The sequence below is a fragment of the Xenopus laevis genome, chromosome 7L (genome assembly GCF_017654675.1).
Source record: "Xenopus laevis strain J_2021 chromosome 7L, Xenopus_laevis_v10.1, whole genome shotgun sequence".
NCBI lineage: Eukaryota > Metazoa > Chordata > Amphibia > Anura > Pipidae > Xenopus > Xenopus laevis.
The window spans coordinates 15,327,004-15,347,601 of record NC_054383.1 but is presented as its reverse complement, the minus strand read 5'-3'; the positions used below and the strand labels follow the sequence as shown (position 1 = coordinate 15,347,601).

Here is a 20,598-nt window from a genome sequence, read left to right as displayed (position 1 = left end):
CAATGACTATTTGACAGTGACAGTAGCTCTCCCTTGTCTTTTCCAAACCCTTCTTTGCCCCATTCACTCTGGAAAGCTGCTTAAACGCACTTAAGCGCATTAGCATTTGGATGCTAGGGGAGCATATTGACCCTCATTTGGAAAGTTTAAATGAGTGAAAGATGGAGCGATTTGTTAGGGTTTTAGAAAGCAGATTTGGAAAGCGTCCGGTTTACCTCTCTGGCTTGTTTTAATGCTTGTTTCTAAGCCGGTGTGCTGTTTAAAGGGAAGCAGACTGATTTGTGACACATGATTCCAAAGGGCTCCTTTTTTTTTTGGGCTTGACCTGATTAGCTAATCTGTGCTTTGAATTTCAATTGATATAAGAGGGGGAATTTATCTTTGGGAAAAAAGACTTGTAGCTGGATCCCTGCAGTGAGCTACATGAAGACACAATCGGGGAAATCAATGGCCAGCACAGAACTGGTATTTATGAAAAATTGGATTCAAGATTAAAAAAAAACACATTTTGATTCAAATGCTTTTGTTTTTGCTTCCTAAATATTCGTAAATTTCTAGCACATTCACTACTTCTACTTTCAATGTTTTCCTTTCTCCAACTAGACTTAGTCAATACAACCATATGAATTTAGGTTAAATAAGGCGGTCATACGTGGGCAAACTGAGTATGTTCTCTGACTGATCAGGCCATGGGCCAAACATTTGGCAAGCATAGTAGGGGCTATACACAGTAAGGTTGTCATTCTATTGTTTGACTGATTGTGGTAAACAACTCAAGTAACCAGCAGGGACTGAAGAGTCATTACGGCTTGTCTTCCCTTCCTCATTTGCCAGGATACCATGCTCTGGCTGACATGGTGCATATGTAGGGTTTCCACCTTTTCTGGAAAAAAATACTGGCCTGGCCGGTAAAAATGATGGCTGATCCCAATGTTATTAATAGGGGAAAAAGATAAATATATAGGAAGGCTGGCAACCCTAGCTGGACACCATGCCACCTTTGTAGCCTTCCCACAAATCCAGGCCTGCAAAATATAGTATGTTCTGATATATATTGTGTGTGTGTGTGTGTATATATATATATATATATATATATATATATATATATATATATATATAAAATATGATTGTAACTGTGTTCTGAGGCAGTCAACAGTTGGCAGCAGAGTCTGGAAACTGAAGTCCACTTGTATATTGGAAGAAATGCCAATTCAAAAGTGCATGTTGGAATGCATAAGAAACCAAAGCATGAGGCCAGTAGAAGGCACAAGACTTTTGAGGACCAATATCATTCAAATGTCTGGATAGAATGATAAGCATGTGTGGAATAGAACTGCTACAATGAGGTTGAGACAATAGGGATGAGGCAGGAACCAGGGCAGAATGGTGAGCATCGCTGGCCTAGAATGGCTACAATTAATAAGACAGATTGGTTTGAATGAACAGGTTGGCATTGTTACAATATGTGGGAAATAATGGCTACAATGAACAGGATAGCATGATTACAATGACTTCGTAAGAATGGCTACAGTTACCATGATCAATTGGTTACATTAAGTTCGTCAGGATGACTATAATAGGCATGAGTGAATGGGTGCCATCAGCAGATTATAATGATTTGAATGAACTGGTTAAATGGCTACACTAAGCATGATAGAGGAGCTACAGTGGGTGGGCTAAGGTGGTTATAACAAGTATGATATAAAGTGCACAGTAGAAGAGAGTTATATTGAGCATGTTACACAGGTGGCATTTGGCTAGTATAATCTCCATGATTAAAGTGCTTCCAGATTAAGTTAAATATTGGGGCAATCTTTGATACAAGATTTAACATTGTAATGCTATCTTACAGATTTTTTTTAAAATTTGTCTACTTTTCGAAATCTTAATTTTTGTTCTATTTCTCGAAACAGACACTTTGTGCAAAGACAACAATGCAGACCATCCATGCAGCGGATACCAATGCAGTAGACAAGTTGGTTTTCCGAGAATCAGAAAACGACCACAAGGTATGCCGACGTGCATCTATGGGATAATGGACCCCGACTATAAATTATAAGGATCTTAAAAGTCACAAAGGGATTCTGATTTATACTGGTCACAGCACTAAGAAGTGACTTCTGATTTCCTTATCAGTTTTATATGGCGGTACATTTTTGTGAGTGATGATGTAACAATTGTAACAGAAAATTATATTTATATAACACTTTTAAACCTGTAATATTCCATAGGGACGAATTTACCCCCTATTGATTATGAGGATATTAGGAGTCACTAATGAGTTCCACATAGCATAGCTATAAGAGTGCTCTTATGTAGGTCATGAAACTTCTCCTCTTAAAGGGGAACTAAAGTCTAAAATAGAATAATGCTAGAAATGCTGGATTTTGTATACTAAACATAAGCATGAAGTTACTGCACCACAAGCCTAATTAAACAAATGATTTATGTTTTCAAAGTTGTAACCTTGTTAAACATCTTTGCAAGACCAAGACTACGCACATGCTCAGTGTGGTCTGGGCTTCAGTTAAGCTTAGCGATCGTCATACATTATCAAAACAGCACAAGTCAATTAATATCTGTCATAGAAGCCAATAAGCAAGACTGATTAATAATCTGAATATACAGACTGCACTGGGTCTACGGTTACAAATCTCTACACAGTCGCCGGCTGCTTTACAGGGAAACAAACAAAGCTGCTCAAGGTCAGGGAAGTAAGGTGGGGGGGGCTCTCCCCTGCTATTTGAAAGTATGATTGTTTCCCTGCAGAGCAGTTAGGGACCGTCTGAAATTTCTATCCACAGCAGTCAGAGCAAGTAAACGAAGGGGGAATTTCACTGCATACAGTCAGGTTTCTTATAAAAACGATAAACATTTATTAATTAAAGTATATTGGAGATAGATTGGGCTCATAGTTGGGCAGATAAACTTCTAGTTTGGTCTGAGAGAGCCGTGTCTTCAGCTTACATCTGCTTATGGCTTTTTTTTTTATATATCTATTACAGCTTTAGTTACATTTAAAGTACTGGGGTACATTAGTTCTTATAATACCCAAAATTCAATAAGTCATTCGCTATGAGTGACACTGATTATAACTGATGACATCATTAACCTTTTGCCTTTCAAAAGGTTAAAGATGTCAGTATTTAAGTATGACGGTATATACAGCAAATACAATTATTGTTTTCATTTATTATAACTCCAGTTTTACTTTAGATTATTAATAGAAATAATTGTATCATCATCATTGTGTAGAAACGCGGAGCTGCAGCTGTGTATTGTGTTAACCTTTGGTCATTCCTTTGTCCATTGTAGGTCGTGCTACAAATAGAAAAGAAGTTGTTTGAGTATTTTAATCAAGAGGTTTTTAGAGATAACAATGGCACTGCGGTAAGTCCAAACTACCAAACCTATGACTAATCTGATGTTTTCCATAATATTTCTATTACTACAATTTAATCCAGTTGTGGCCATTTAATCCTGGCACCCTACAGTACATGGCATACAAAGCTTGCTCGTTACCTGTGTAGGTTTAACCCTATTAGAATATCTGGTGCTGTCTGTAAAGGACCATAGTGCCAGCACTATATTAATACCTTTTTATTAACCACTGTATAATGTAACGAGAAATACTTTTTTTGAAAATGTCAATGAACATAAAACTAATTTTCTTGGTTCATTGAAAGACTGGAGATTTGACTTCATTATAATATGGTTTAATTGGTCAAACAAGGTCATTTGAGTTTAAAAATGCTGTAAATCCCTGAATGCCAATAGCCGTTCGCATGTAAAGTAATAAAGCTTTGGCTGGTGTTGGGTCAATCAAACAAACACACACACGCACACTCGCTCCTCCAGCCTGTTCCATTTAGAAACCCACTGCCATTCACGGTCATGGAAGAGCTTCCAAGATCAGCCACAGAAGCAAAAGATAAATGATCTAATGAGCCCGAGCAGATAATCTAATCTTCATGGTCTAGTTAAACACGCAGCACCTTGATCACTAAAAACAAACTACCCATCTTAAAGGATATATGTCTCTGAGCCGAATTCAAACCCTCCCCCCCTCCTTAAAAAAAAATCCATTGCATCCTTCATCAAATACTGGTGTTGTACAAGCCTGACAGAAATTTAATTCGAGCTGGCTCCTGAAAATAATTATTGTATTTTAAGAGTAGTAATCATTGGCTGGGACATGATTGAATGTGTCCATGGCTATTGACTTTTTCTATGATTTATAGCTTTGTTTAGTCGATATTCCCATCGAAATTGTATAATTAATTATAAGTGGGGCTGTCAGGTCTGCAGGATGGAGTGCACTGATGAGTATTTGGGAAGATTAAATTTTCCTTTGCTATACCGAAGCAAGGCTTGGGAATTTTCACAGCGTGCCGCTTGTTGGATAAAGACGTTTTTCTGTGTGTTTAGCAACTACTTCAGCTGAAGATGCATTGATTTTCCTGCCCTTTTTCTTTTTTTTTTTAGCAAGCGGTGCGCTCTTCACCGCTCTTCACTAATAGTGGAATTTGTGCAGATATGACAAGACCTGACAAATATTTATTATCAGACACACACTTTGTCATTGTCCATAGATAGGTTTTTGCCTTCTTATTTTTCTGCCAGTGTAATTTAGGAGATATATGTTTCAAGATACATAAAATGGTTATCATGCTTATACAAAAAAAAATCTATAATAGATCAAATTTTTTCCTAAGTAGCAGAAATGGAATTTTCATTCTGAAAGCATGCGATGTGCCGTTAGCGATCTCCCTCCCTGAAAGGCAACAGGATGATGTGTGTTTGATGCTGCTTCTATCTCCAAAGCCGAATGCAACTGGAATCCCCCAAAGGCATTCATATTTACCGGTTTAGGTGTAATGCTATTCTCAGGTCTTTCATGTGAGGTCTGTGGTCTCCATCTTGCGATTGCTTGTCATAAAAATGACAATAATGCACACTTTGAAAAGCAAACATTTTGCCAAGTGCCGATACGCTAGTCTGCTGCAGTTTGACTATGAAACTGGATGGAAGATGGTTGCAGTTGAAGCTTCCACTCGGGTATGAGTGGTTCTACTTAGTCTTGCAGGTGGCAGTTGCTAAACAGTATATAGACCCAACCTGCCATGGATCTCCAGTATATCCATAAGACACACTTGGCACATTTCTAAAATGCTGAATTAATGGTTCAAAAAAGTGCATATATTATGGTTAATGTTTTGGGCCCCCTATGAGGGCATGGCTAAGGCAGTGGACTAGGGCACAAAGCAACCAAAATATCCAGATTTTCAAGACAAGGGTGATGTTCTTGGAATCACAATCTGACCCTGTGGGGACATGAGTATGGCAGGGGACTGGGGCATAAAGTAACCAACATATCCAGATCTTCAGAACAAGAGTGATGGTTTTGAATTACAAATCCACCCCCTTGGGAGGACTGGGGCACAAAGCAACCAAAGTAGCTAGATTCTCAGGAAAAAGAAGATGGTCTTGGAGCCCAACCTGGCCACTGTAAAGACCTGGATAAGACAAGAGTTATGGTCTTGGATTCCTAATCTGCCCCCTGTGAGGACATGGATAAGGCAGTTGGACTGGGGCACAAAGCAACCAAAGTAACCAGATGTTCAAGACAAGAGTGATGGTATTCCCAATCAACCCCTGTGAAGACATGGGTAAGGCAGTTGGACTAGGGCACAAAGTCTAAAGTATTCTAGAAAGAAAAGGTATAACTGCACACATTTCTATTACAAGGAAGTAAGTATTTATAGTAGCCCAGTCTTGGATACCAGCTGGGGTGAAATCCATAAGGATGCCATTTGTTCTTGGAAACCCAGCCCTGAAGACTGGGGTGGTTCTTTTCAAATGCCGATGGTTAGTTGAGGAATTCTGAATAAACTGGACACGTTCAGCACTGTAAAGCCTCATTTTTATTATAAATCAGCATCCTATTAATTCTTCCAGTCACCGCTTCCTTTATAGTGATCTGCACAACAATGCAAATTGCTTCAGCGGGATATCCCTGCTCTGCATGTGCCAATTATCTCAGGAAGGTGAAATTGCTATCTTTATGTATACTGACAGCTATTCCTACTGTACATTGAGCAGCATTGCTTGCGAGACACTGCAAAGGGTCAATTGAAAAACTGTCAGGGCAATTAGAAGCTTAGTTTGCCTGTCATGCTCTGTAGAAATGGACTGATGTCTTTGTCCGGATCTATTTTTGTCAGAAGCTGTGTTCCAGCCTTTAATAGCTGAAGAGCGGAACCAGTTCTTATTGGGAAATCCTATTACAAATAGAACACACTGCTGCTTGGACATTAACCATACATATATCAATAGATTGTGCTAAGAACAAATCTACACGTTAAGCAGTTTTTTTTAATGACCCTTTTTTTGTTCATTAGATTTATGAATATTGTCGAGAAATTAAAGGCATTAAAATGGCAATTTGAAATTCAGAATATTAATCAACAAGCATTTGCTTACACCAATGCCTATGTTTGCCAGACCCTGCCTTTTTTTATTGTCCTTTGACGTCGCCTATCTTTTATCATTTAAGAGTCATAAAACACTTTTCATTTATGGAAATTAGGAGCTGTAAATGATTTGGAACAATCTTACACAGTATGTAGCAGTCCATGGCTTTGCAATCTTCACTTGCCTGGATTTAGTCACCTGGAAAAGCATACGGACCAGCATTCCAGACAACTATCAACAGACAAGCCCTTGTCAGGCAATTTAAATGTGGGTGTCCGAGAAGCGGTTTTGGGCACTTTGGCAGCATGTTTTGGGCTAGTGAAAACGCGGTGTGGAAATTGCCTGAAATAGCCCAGTTTTATATTACTCTTGGACTGCTTAAAATCTAGTGTTACCAGGGCTGTCTTTAGATGTGAATTTGAATGATTTTACAGCTGCTGCAGTTGACGTACAACTCTGAGCACCCAATAGCTTGCACTACTGTCTCCATTTCCCTCTGCTATACATACTGTCCCCAACTGCTACTCTGTAGGGCCATGGACCCATTATTTGAGAGTATTTCAGAGTATTTTTTTTTTTTTAGCCAGGCTTTCAGCTTATTGAGACATGACTTTAGTAGTGTAGGCCATCTGGCATCAAAAGCTTGCATAAGATATGAACATTATTTTATGTCACTGAGTACCATATTTATTTATTTATTTTATTATTAATTTAAGTGGGTGGAAAGAGAGCATTAAATGTGGCATTAAAAATGTGGGTCTTACTATTCTAGGGATGGACCTTATTGTCCACAGGATATCAAGTACAGATTAAAGTTATAGACTTACTACTTACCCGTAATAGGACTAGGCAAATCCATAATGGAGAAGGACCTTGGAATCCTTGTAGGTTATAAACTTGGCTGTAACAAACAATGCCAGTCAGCAGCTGTAAGGGCAATCAAGGGTTTGAGATTTATTAAAAGAGACATAGATTCTCGGGAGGAGAGGGTCATTCTTTCAATTTACAGTGTGTTGCTAAGGTCCCACTTAGAATATACCCTGCAGTTTTGGTCTCCATTGCTAAAACGGGATGTTACTGAATAAGGAAGAGTCCTAAGAAGGTTGACTAATCTGGTCAAGGGTATGAAAAGTCTCAGTTTTGAAGAATGACTGGCCAAGTTGGTGCTGTCTATGCTTAAGAAGAGGCATTTAATGGGGATTATGATCTCCATAATGCTTTATTTACCAGTAGGTCCTTTCAGCAAACACAAGGGCATCCATTCTGATTGGAAGAAATGAGGATCCATCTAAATATTTGAAAATAGTTTTTTACAGTGTCGTACTAGCAGATACATAAGATCGCTTCAAGAAGGGGTGTCAAGGCATTTTAGCAAGTGAGGAAATATAGGGGTATTGAAAGTAGCTCTTAGTACAAATTCATCCAGGGACTGGTCCGATTGCCATATTGGAGTAAAAAAAAAAAGGAATTTTTTTACCCCGTCTGAAGCAAATTAAAAATGCTTCAGAGGGTTTTGTTTGCCTTCCTTTGGATTAACTAGCAATTAGGTAGGTTTTAGATAAACATAAAAGGTTGAACTTGATGGACGTGTGCCTTTTTTTTCAACCTTACTTACTATGTTACGTGGGGCTTGGGTCTCCATTCACTTCAGCATCTTATAAACAGGATCCCTTGTGGTTGTTGTTTGTGCTTTAGCACAAACACAAAATAATTTGTTTCTACAAGTATGTATTATTTCATTGGTTTTCTCTTTGTTTTTGCTTTATCTGCTGCTGTTGCTGCAGCAAATGGGAGTTCTTTCTTTAAATGTTTAACCTTCTATTCAAGGCATCTAGCCCCACCAAATATTGAAGGTCATGTTTGTAAGTCTGGAGCAAGGTCCCTTCACGCAATCATTCAGCCACATCTCAGCTAAAATTGACACAACTAAATTAGTCTAAAGCCCATGGATACGGTGGAACCTCTGGGACTGTATGTCTCATAGTCATGTTCTATAGGTTGTTCGCTGTCACATTTCGTATTAGCGCGTCTTTCAGAAATGTCCAACTGGAGGCAAAGTGATTACATTTCCTCCCTGTTAGCACTGAGCGAAAAGCTTTATGCTGGTGAGTCATCTTTCTATGTGTATATGGCCTTGCTGGTCTTCTCCTCGTGGCCAGACTGAAGCCACCAACTCATCGTAATAGAATTAAGGCTTAAAGAAGGCAGCTTTGCGTACTCAGCTTTTCATTGGGTCCAAATCCAATTTTTTATCCATCTAAAATATATTAAGAAAAAGAAATGTTATAAGAACAAGTCCAAGACATATCCATTCACATACAGCAAGGAAAACTAATATTTGTTTGATGCACACATGTATATTTAGTTACCAGAACATTAATATACATCCATCACACACATGTATGGTTATGTAGCCTTAAACGTGCCTTTTATCAGTACACAAATTCATCATTATACAGGATAATTTTAGTTTAGCCAGCCCTGTATTTCTGATTGTATCTAGTATGGTATCTAAGGACTGACAGAAATCTGATGTAATTCCTATATTTAAAAGGGGATTACTATCTTAGTCTGACAATTGTACAAGTTGATCCAGGGATTGGTCAATTGCCATCATTTTTGCCAGCATTTTGCAGACAATGGGGTGTTTCTGACTGTGCTGCACCACTCTGATGTCCTTTTGTATAATGCCCCATAACTTTATTTACAAGAGGTATTATTACATTGTCTATACATTACTCTATTCCAGATGAATATGCTGTAGTTTTTATTTCTAAATTACACAGTTTACACTAAATAATTCACTACAATATAAAATTTCATTCCTGAATCAGCATAAGTGTATTAGTTGTTTAGTTGTAATATTGGTGTGTAGGTGCATCTCAGGTCATTTTGCCTGGTCATGTGCTTTCAGAAAGAGCCAGCACTTTAGGATGGAACTGCTTTCTGGCAGGCTGTTGTTTCTCCTACTCAATGTAACTGAATGTGTCACAGTGGGACCTGGATTTTACTATTGACTGCTGTTCTTAGATCTACCAGGCGGGTGTTATATTGTGTTAGGGAGCTGCTATCTGGTTACCTTCCCATTGTTCTGTTGTTAGGCTGCTGGGGGGAAGGAAGGGGATGATTTCACTACAACTTGCAGTAAACAGTGTCTGAAGTTTATCAGAGCACAAGTCACATGACTGGGGGCAGCTGGGAAACTGACAATATGTCTAGCCCCATGTCAGATTTCAAAATTAAATATAAAAAAATCTGTTTTTTTGAGAAACGGATTCCAGTGCAGAATTCTGCTGGAGCAGCACTATTAACTGATTCATTTTGAAAAAAACATGTTTTCCCTTGACAGTATCCCTTAAAGATTTTAATCCAAAAGGGTACACTGAAATGTAAATAAAAGTGTTACATAAACATAGCTGTGCTATAAAGGTATAGTTCCAAGATGATCGCATTCCACTATAGTGTGTCTGATCTGTGGACATAGGGTCAGTCATTACAACCTCAACATTGTGCAGATATCACTGATATACAACCACTTTACTCCAAGCAGATGCCTGGTACTGAAGGTCTTTTTTGAGGGACCATTCAAAGCTTAAGAGACCATTGGTGGTTAAATGTGACTAATCGTGTATATGATAATGTATAGTTGTCTGCAAGCAGAGACAGTATTGTCTGCCCAGTGTCCCAGGTTGCGCTCGCCTTACGTTCATGTTTTTTCTAAATAGTTACGTCCAGTGTTTTCGTGCTTTTCATCCTGCTCCCTCTTTTTCGACAGCAATTTCTGCTGATCCTACACTGAACGTTACTGTAAGCCTTTACTGATGTGCTGAGATATGAGGACCCAGTGGGCTGTAGGAATCTGTCAGTCAAAGCAATGCTATTTAGAATGATGGCTCTTTAGGGTTTTAAGTACTGAAGTTAGACAGGTTACTGCACATATATTAAGGGTTTGACACCTCCCAGTAGGCCTGTAGTCTGAGAAGTTTTTTATTTCAAAATAAATGTCTATTCTTATGTTTATTTAAGTGTTGCACGTTCTAATGTTAAACTGATTCTGTCATGATTTTTGTTATGTCATTTTTATTTCTAAAATACACTGTTTACACTGAAAATAATTCACTCTACAATATAAAATTTCATTCCTGAACCAACAAGTGTATTTTTTTAGTTGTAATATTGGTGTGTAGGTGCATCTCAGGTAATTTTGCCTGGACATGTGCTTTCAGAAAGAGCCAACACTTTAGGATGGAACTGCTTTCTGGCAGGCTGTTGTTTCTCCTACTCAATGTAACTGAGTGTGTTGCAGTGAGACCTGGATTTTACTATTGAGTGCTGTTTTTATATCTACCAGGGAACAGGGAGCTGTTATCTTGTGTCAGAGAGCTGCTATTTGGTTACCTTCCCATTGTTCTGTTGTTAAGCTGCTGGAGGGGGGTGAAATCACCCCAACTTGCAGTACAGCAGTAAAGAGTGAATGAAATTTATCAGAGTACAAGTCACATGACTGAGGGCACCTGGGAAACTACAATATGTCTAGCCTCAGATTTCAAAATTAAATTTAAAAAAATCTCTTAAATTTAGCTCTTTTGAAAAAGGGGTTTCAGTGCAGAAGTCTGCTGGAGCACTGATGCACTTGAAAAAAACATATTTTCCCATGACAGTATCCCTTTAATATATAGGATGGTGTCAAGATGCGAGCCATTTATTAAAGGAGAAGGAAAGGCAATTTACATTGGGGTGTCAAGAGTTAGGCACCCCAAGTGATTCTATTTACTTACCTGACACCCCGGGCCAGTGTTCCCATCAGCAGAAATCTGCACCGGTTCTTCCAGCGAGTGCCATTGAGCGATCCTTTTCCTTTGGTTTTCAAATTTCCCTGGGCAGATGCATGAGCAGTTGAGCGAAATAGACTGCTTTTTCGTTAATGTTCGCCTCTTCACTCTATTGCACATGCGCAGCCACGAGGAAGCAGGAAGAAGATCGCTCCGCGGTGCTCGCTGGGCAAACCCCGGGCCGGTGCAGATTTCTGCTGATAGGAGTGGGGTGTCAGGTATTGTAAGTAAATATAATTACTTGGGGGTGGTTAACTTTTGGCACCCCCATTGTAAATTGCCTTTAGTTCTCCTTTAAGCAATGTTCAGTTAGCTAGTAAACTTAATACATCTATGAGAACTGTTATCCAGAAAGCTCGGGACCTGGGGTTTTCCGAGTAAGGGATCTTTCTGTAATTTAGATTTTTTTCAAGTCTACAAAAAAATCATTTAAACATTAAATAAGCAAGTCATTCCAAGCTCTAAAGGACGAATTTCATCTGCCCCAGGGTATGTATTTCAGGTACCTCCAGCTTTCCCATGCCTTTCGCTCCCAATTCCCTGAGAGGCCATTGCACATATCAGACACTGCTATAGAAAAATATTTACGTAAAGAGGGCCTCACCAAACCTCTCTCCCATTCGTACACACTGCTAGGGTTGGCCTCCCCTGATCCACTAATTTCCGTCCTGGGTAAATGGAAAAGGGATATTCCTGAACTGTCCGATGACATGTGGGAGGACAGCCTCAGGCAGATCCCTGAGATTACTATACCTGTGAGGGATCGGTACATTCAGTTGAAGTTCCTAAACCGGGTCTATCTAACTCCCTATAGGCTGAGTAAAATGTTCCCTAATGTGTCTGATGTTTGCTTCAGATGTGGGGGTGATGTTGGTTCATATATGCATGTATTTTGGTATTGTCCCACCATTCAGAAATTTTGGAAGGACATTGTGTTTTATTGCTCTGAAGCAGTAGCCATGCCCCGTGTTGTGTCCCCACTGGTTTGTCTACTTGGCATATTTGAGGACCTGGATCTGGACCGCTGCTCCAAAAGCTGCTATCTCCAACTTTTCTACTTCGCTAAGAAGGCCATTCTACTGAATTGGAAATCTACTGCCCCTCCGTCTCTACTGTTCTGGCTGAATCTAGTTAACAGCTCCCTGTCTAACCAGAAACTGACATACCTCTCCCGAGGCTGTCCGGACAAATTTACCAATATATGGGGCTTGTGGCTGGCCTACAGAGAAAATCCGGTTAATCTGCTGAGAAATGTGAATTGTTGAACTGTGCTGTTCCTGATTGCTAGACATGTTAGCTTGACCTGCTCCCATTGCCTTCGCTCTCCTCTCTTCTCCCTTCTCTCTCTATCTTTCTCTTCTCTTTTTCTCTTCTGTTGAAAACCTGAAAATAAAAACTTTTAAAAAAAAAAAAAAACATTAAATAAGCCCAATCGGATTATTTTGCCTCCAAAGAGGATTAATTATATCTTAGTTGGGATAAAGTACTAGCTACTGTTTTATTATTATAGAGAAAGGGAAAGCAATTTTAAAAAATGTACTTACTTGATTAAATTGGAGTGTATGGGAAATGGCCTTCCTGTAATTCAGAGGTTTCTGGATAATGGATCCCATACCTGTGTAAGTATTGTGTGCAAATATAATATGGATTCTTTACTGATAACTTATTTGGTGCAATAGGACCCCATCCTATACTGCTGCTCCTGCACCCTATGCATCACTTATATACCTAGCGGCACCTGCTCATTCATCTCTTTCCCGTTGTGTATCTTTTACATGTGAGAGTGTAAAATGTGGGTTAAATGCTGAATACTTCTGGAAATATTGCAGTGTCAGCCAGACCATGTCTTTTTATATATCTGTAACTACCTTATTATGAATTGAACGTTTCACTGCCTTGAACTTAAAGGGATACTGTCATGAGAAAAACAAAATGTTTTCAAAATGAATCAGTTAATAGTGCTGCTCCAGCAGAATTCTGCATTGAAATCCATTTCTCAAAAGAGCAAACAGATTTTTTTTATATTCAATTTTGAAATCTGACATGGGGCTAGACATTTTGTCAATTTCCCAGCTGCCCCATGTCATGTGACTTGTGCCTGCACTTTAGGAGAGAAATGCTTTCGGCAGGCTGCTGTTTTTCCTTCTCAATGTAACTGAATGTGTCTCAGTGAGACATGGGTTTTTACTATTGAGTGTTGTTCTTAGATCTACCAGGCAGCTGTTATCTTGTGTTAGGGAGCTGGTTACCTTCCCATTGTTCTTTTGTTTGGCTGCTGGGTGGAAAAGGGAGGGGGTGATATCACTCCAACTTGCAGTACAGCAGTAAAGAGTGATTGAAGTTTATCAGAGCACAAGTCACATGACTTGGGGCAGCTGGGAAATTGACAATATGTCTAGCCCCATGTCAGATTTCAAAATTGAATATAAAAAAATCTGTTTGCTCCTTTGAGAAATGGATTTCAGTGCAGAATTCTGCTGGAGCAGCACTATTAACTGATTCATTTTGGAAAAAAAATTTTCCCCATGACAGTATCCCTTTAAGGTTGACGTGTTTATATTCATTTCTATGATAGCATAAAGAATAAAAGAAGAGTTCTCCATAGTTTGTTGTTTATTCCTTTTGTTTGGAGGGTGTCGTACTCTAGACTTCTTTTCAGTCCCCAATACATCTGTGAATTCTCCTATGGACGCAGCGGAAAGATTTGATAAATGCTGTTAATATCACCTCCTGATCTAACAACGCTCCGGCTTTGGGCTGCAGGACTTGATGAGTGATTGCTGCTGTTCTACTCCAATGACTGAATTAAGTTGCCCTGTTATACAAGGTTCATACTACAGCGATTTCAGCCGATGCCGCTCACAGCCGTCTCCCGGTGGACGATGACCTTTCGCTGGGTGCCTTTCTCCTTCCAGACCTAAATTGTTTTATATTGACTGAGGATTCTTGCTTTATCTTTCAGATCTATGTGGGAGCGGTGCGGTTAGAGAAACTGGGCAGCATTTAAAGCGCTGACTTCTTTAGTGACACAAATTAACCTTAAGAGCTGGCATGATACATAACGAAGTGAATGTCACAGAAAACAAAAGAACAAAGCAGGCACAAGTCTGCATGTTTGATGGAATTCCTAGGGTTTGTCATTACTGTGAAGCTAAAGAGCATTGGTGCCTAAAGGTGGCCATAGAAGTAACAATTACGATCTTTCTTGGAAAAGATCTTTCCAAGAAGATCGTTCATTTCAATACACACGTGTAGAGCTGAATCGTCAGATATAAAGATAGAGATATACAGGTAGAAACAATAAAATTCTACCTGTATCTGATGATTCAGCACTGATGTTTGGGTGCCTTCAATCGAGGAGCCGACCGATATCCAAGTCTTCTGCCCATAACGGTCGGCTCTTTTCCCACCATACACGCACCAAATTTTGTACGAAAATTAGTTTCGTACGATATTATCTGTGCGTCTATGACCACCTTTACTTATATGCTCTTATTCACCAAAAAATACATTGATGCTAAATAAAAGTGCAGTCATAAGAAACTTACTTTATACAGTATATTAAAATATTTTTTTAATAAACAGGGTCTATTTCTGTATATGTTTCTCAGAGAGGCATCCTGTATCGAGATTAGAGCAGGGTAATACCTGTTGTGGCACTGATGTCATGTACTTACTGCACTGCTTGGCCCACAAATTCCTTTCCGCAGTCAGTTGTGCAAAAGATATAATTTTTTAATTGTGTGAGCATGAAATCCTTTTACTTCTGTATCGTTGTGCTCAGCTGGAGTGTTGGACTGGGGTGTCCCAGGCCTACCATGGCTGCCATTGAAGTGATGGGGGGGGCAGGGGAGCACCTCAATTGGAGCCTGTTTCCAGCCAGGAGTAGAAGAGGACCTGGGTCCAAGAGGGCCCCACCGGGTTGTCCCGCAAGCCCAGTCTGACCCTGCTTGGCTCTGCTGCTCACCTTCTGTTCCAAATGAGTGCTGTTGTGCCTACTGAGAAAGGGCCACGTTGGAAACCATGCAGATACCACCACCTGAACCAAGCGGTAGTTCCCTCAACTGCCTCCATCAGCAGAAGAATCAGAGACACGCATCACTCCCATGGCGCCTCTGCAAATTAAACCAACTGGACAAACAATTTTCGGTGCAATTCCATTTAAGTGCAAACACGCTTTACATCAATCAATGACCTGTCAGCCAAAATTGCATCAGGCGCATCTCCCCCTGGCAACTGCAATTAAGCTGGAATCATAGGATTATATATTTATATGATTATCCTTATGGACACTGCATCTGTCTTGGCCAATAAACTGCATGTAACAGTAGATTTATACTGATTATCCTAGCATTAGTTAATAGATCAATGTATTTGTGCACTCTTGCTTGGGGCTTTTTCCCAAGCCATGCTTTAGGTAGAGTTGTTAGGCGTTGTGACAGCAGAAGCACGGTGGCCTATGTATTCGCCAGTGCAGGTGGTTTCAGTAGCTGTTGTTCCCACAGATAATTAATGTGTACAAGTAGCTGCTAATTGCACATCTCAGGAATGATTTATGAGGTTTCAGGGGCAAAAAGGGACAGGCTCTATTTCCATTCGGAACCTCTGTCACTCATACAATGGTATCAGCGCAGCTGTGAGATGGGACATGATTAATGAACACCAGGTAAACACTGAGCCGTCACACAGGATTCTGTTCTGCTGACAAACTTGTAGTTATGGGGAATGGCACTTAGTCAGAATGATAGCTAATAATGCTGCTGGTTATTATGAGGTTTGCGGTTTCTTTATCATTTACTCGCCATGTTGACTTCCAAGTTGGCTTTTCACACTGCCCAGGAGGGCCACATGTATGTACATTGGTATTAATATTGGTTTAACTCTTCAAGCAGAAGTTTGAGGATTGTTCAGTTACAAGGAACAAAATAATTCAGTGAATTTATGTTTCTATGACAGTATTTCAGCTCAGGCAAAGGCCGAACTGGTTTCCCAGGGTACCAGAGAGTATCCAGGTGGTCCCCACTGTAATCTGATTTGTAGCAACTCTATCTGCTCTGCACCATAGGACCAAGAAAAACCTATACCATTCACTATGATTTACATCAAACCGTTCATCTGGTTCTCCGGTTGTTTCTAGCAGGTTCACTCCGGCACTGAACAATGTTTGATTGCTAGGGGTTAGTGATCTCTCGAATTTATTTTTGGATGGGTTTACAAAAACTATGTATCATCTGCACTTTTAGAAGCTTTGGCATACTTAAAGAAAACGTTGTCCTCGGAGATGTGGGTGTATCTGAATTGTCAGTGGCATAACTATAGAGGAAACAGACCCCACAGTCACAGGGGGGGGGCAGGGAACAGGGGGGTCTGCTTCCTCTATAACTAAAAAAAACCTTCCTCCCCAGCCGCACTCTTACCTGCAGCAAGGAAGGGGGACGCAAATCTGTTTGGAGTCGGAGGAGTCGAGCGGCGTGGACACAGGGTGTGACAAAATAAAGTGTTTTTCACAAAAAATTCTTTGTGTACACCACAATTGGTAGTGTGCTTTGGTCTTAAAACTTGTGTGCACAGCTTGAAGGGAAGATTGCTAAGGGTTGCTGCCCAGGTCCATATTTGTCAGTAATAATTTGTGTCCACTTTGGTGCAAAAAGTGCCCGCTGTAGAGCACCATACCCTAGTCATTTGTACCTATTCATAGTGCAGTGTAACTGTGTAGCCTTCCACTTTACTTCTTTGTGCCTTCTGAATGAAGGGCACACAAGGAGATGCCCAAATCCAGAGTCAAGTGCTGCTCTTTCTATAAGCCACTCTGGCGGCACCAGCAGCACAACACACATAAAGCGGCACAATTCCTGGAAACAGGTGCTTTGTAGGCAAAAAAATGGCACTTTGGGCCCCATTTGTAAATGAGCCCTAAAGTGTCCATGGAAATTATATTTTAAACTATGTTTCTCTATGTGGCCAGCATCCCCCTTGCTTTAGGTGTTATGTTTCACAGAAATAAATAACAAATGATTTAGCTTCATAGGATTCCATATTATTACAGAAACTGCCCATATTTCTAATAAGACAGATATTATGGAACTTTTGACCTTCGTATGGCAAAAGAAAAAGGCTAAAATTGCTTTAAGAAGATCACAACTGTCAGGGTCTTTGGGAGAAGTCAATATCCTGAATGTGTTTTGTTTTAATCTGTCTGCATTCTTGTTTTGACTCTTGGGACAGACCAATATGAGTGTAAAATGGCGCTTCACCGTCACCTGCATGAAAAACTGTCCCACCACAGTATCCTCTTATTGGAGTAAAATTAGGGAAATGTCTCCTTAACCCTATATGGCAATATATCAAGGTTTCCTCTTGGATGTAACATGAACTTGCTTATGCAGATCTTTCATAGTTAGGTCCTTTGTATGAACTCTCTGAAGACCCAACTGTGCTAATTACAAATGCCATAAACCCCTTTAATCCCTTTTTTTTTTGCCCTGCATCATCTATATTTCCTATCTGTCCTACTTAATTCAATTAAGGATTTAACACAGGTTAGTGATGAAAACTAGAACTTTTCTCACATAAATAATATCAGTATTTATAAATGTTATCACAAGCCCCTGTTAACTTGAAATTGACGCCATCTTTGATTCTTGTTTGGTAAACCTGTTGGATTTCTTTTCAGAGTGTAATAAGAATTTGATTTGCTGTATTTGTTTAAATATATTACATATATCCTGGGTATGTTAAATAAATGTATCTTATGTTTAGCGCTAGTATTTAACCATTTCCTCTGATATTTTCAGTTCAAGAATATTTGTCATTTGAATGTTTCTTTCCTTTCAGCTTTTAGAATTTGACAAGGAGCTATCAGTCTTCAAAGACAGACTGTATGAACTGGACATTACGTTTCCCCCCAGGTAAGGGCTTTTTTTTTTTCCTGGACAACCAGGGCATGCAGACATATAGTCATACAGCGCGAACTGTGGCTCAATTATCTCCATATTCTTGGTCTAAACTCCAAGTTTACATATTTATTGTGCCATTTTATTGAGTTTTGTCAACGTTTCAAGGGCTTGGACTGTTGGGGTGAACTTGTTAGGAATGGTGGAAAAGTCGCTCTACATTTGTGAAGCAACTGTGGGACGTTCTCTAGAATTTGTAGCAAGTAGAGTTGAAGGAATATAGACTTCAACCAAAATTGCTTTTTGCCAAGAGCATTATTTGCCTGTTTCTTTTTTTTTTTGTTGGCAATCCATTATCTCAAACATCAACATGGGCATAAAAAACATTTACTATTGTCCATGCTTAGATATTCTCAGTCTAAAGGAAAGTAAATTAAAGGAATACATCATTTTTATCAAATTGTTAAGTACCTCTGGATTTTTTTCTTATGGGACTGGTACGTCTGTGGTAAGACCACCTTGGACCACATTGTGGGGTTGAGTGCTGGTAATTTTACCAACGTTTAGATTGTAGTTCCAGTGTCATCACAGCATCCAAAGGCATTGCTTTTTAACAAAAAAAAGAGATCCCCACATTTAAATTTAAGCACATGACAATGACTTCATGGCCAAGGCTCCAGAGAAGGGAAGGCAGTGAAGCGATTCTTCTAGTTACCATAATCCAGCTATTTTTCACTGGCCAGCTGAGATTCTGATTATACCTCTCCCGGGGGAGGTCACACTATCCTTGTCGAGGTTACAACAACTCTAAATTGTTCTTATTGATTGATTATCATAACAGAGGAGCAGCAGTGTGTAAATTTCGCAGGGTGCCATTAGTTATATGCCCTTGCTACTGGTGTAAAGAGGTGCGTGTGATTTAGGGGTGAATATGAAACTTTTTTTGTCATGTTGTGACTTTTTGTAAAGTATTGACACAATACAAAGATCTCAAATGAATGGTCACAACGGTTTCTTTTAACCATACAGTACACTTGTGTTTGGGTGCCATGAATAGGCCATAGTTTCCCCAATGCTACTTAGATATTTACAACCTGTTCCAATAACCCTGTCTTGTTTATTTCTTCACTCCATACAAACCAGCGCTTAATTTCAGAATGTGTCTAATCTGTAATAAAGAGTGCAGTTCCTTTACCGCAGTAGTGTCCATAGTTTCTCGTGTCAGGATTGCAGTGTATTAAATATTATGTCATACTCGAGCCCCTGGATAGACTATGTGCCATAAAAAAAAGAATCCAGGGTGGCCATGTCGGTCTGAAAGGCCTCCAGTAGTAATGAAGATGGTTTCAGTAAATTACTTATAGAACTTATAGTTGATGGAAGGTAATGTATGACTATAACACTGAATGGGTGTGGCTAAAAGGTACATGCCCATAGGGATTTTTTTTTTACATTTTTAGGAGAAGATTGCATGTTAACAGATTTCACCTAATTAAGTCACAAATCATTGATCTTCAGCAGGGTGTTTTGGGTATCCTTAAAATGATTTTTTTTCACATGGGAAATTTAAGGGAGTTATTTATTAAAGAGGTACTGTCATGGGAAAAATAATTTTTGTCAAAATGCATCAGTTAATAGTGCTGCTCCAGCAGAATTCTGCACTGAAATCCATTTCTCAAAAGAGCAAACAGATTTTTTTATATTCAATTTTGAAATCTGACATGGGGCTAGACATATTGTCAATTTCCCAGCTGCCCCAAGTCATGTGACTTGTGCTTTGATAAACTTCAATCACTCTTTACTGCTGTACTGCAAGTTGGAGTGATATCACCCCCTCCCTTTTCACCCCCCAGCAGCCAAACAAAAGAACAATGGGAAGGTAACCAGTTAACCGCTCCCTAACACAAGATAACAGCTGCCTGGTAGATCTAAGTACAACACTCAATAGTAAAAACCCATGTCCCACTGAGACACATTCAGTTACATTGAGAAGGAAAAACAGCAGCCTGCCAGAAAGCATTTCTCTCCTAAACTGCAGGCACAAGTCACATGACCTGGGGCAGCTGGAAAATTGACAAAATGTCCAGCCCCATGTCAGATTTCAAAATTGAATATAAAAAAATCTGTTTGCTCTTTTGAGAAATGGATTTCAGTGCAGAATTCTGCAGGAGTAGCACTATTAACTGATGTGTTTTGAAAAAAACATGTTTTCCGATGACAGGATCCCTTTAAGATTCAAGTTGTATTTTCCATGAAAATTCGAGTTTACGAGTTGATTTTTGGTCAAAACTCACATTTTCATATTTAAGAAAAAAACTAAAATTTTTCAATTGTTTTTCGACATTTCTTATACCCTGATGCTGGAAATAGCTTGAATCCGAAAGTACACCATCTAAAAC

General features: G+C 39.4%; 1 protein-coding gene across 4 annotated transcripts in view; it reads left to right on the top strand.

The window, feature by feature from the left end:
- The window catches only part of inpp5a.1.L (inositol polyphosphate-5-phosphatase A L homeolog), a 315,415-nt gene that overhangs the window by 260,101 nt on the left and 34,716 nt on the right, over window positions 1-20,598 (top strand). For all 4 annotated transcript variants that reach the window (XM_041570266.1, XM_041570268.1, XM_018225155.2 and 1 more), the window contains 3 exons: window positions 1,914-2,009; window positions 3,316-3,390; window positions 18,141-18,214. In XM_041570266.1, coding sequence (XP_041426200.1) covers window positions 1,914-2,009; window positions 3,316-3,390; window positions 18,141-18,214 — 245 coding nt within the window. The remainder of the gene's footprint in view (window positions 1-1,913; window positions 2,010-3,315; window positions 3,391-18,140; window positions 18,215-20,598) is intronic.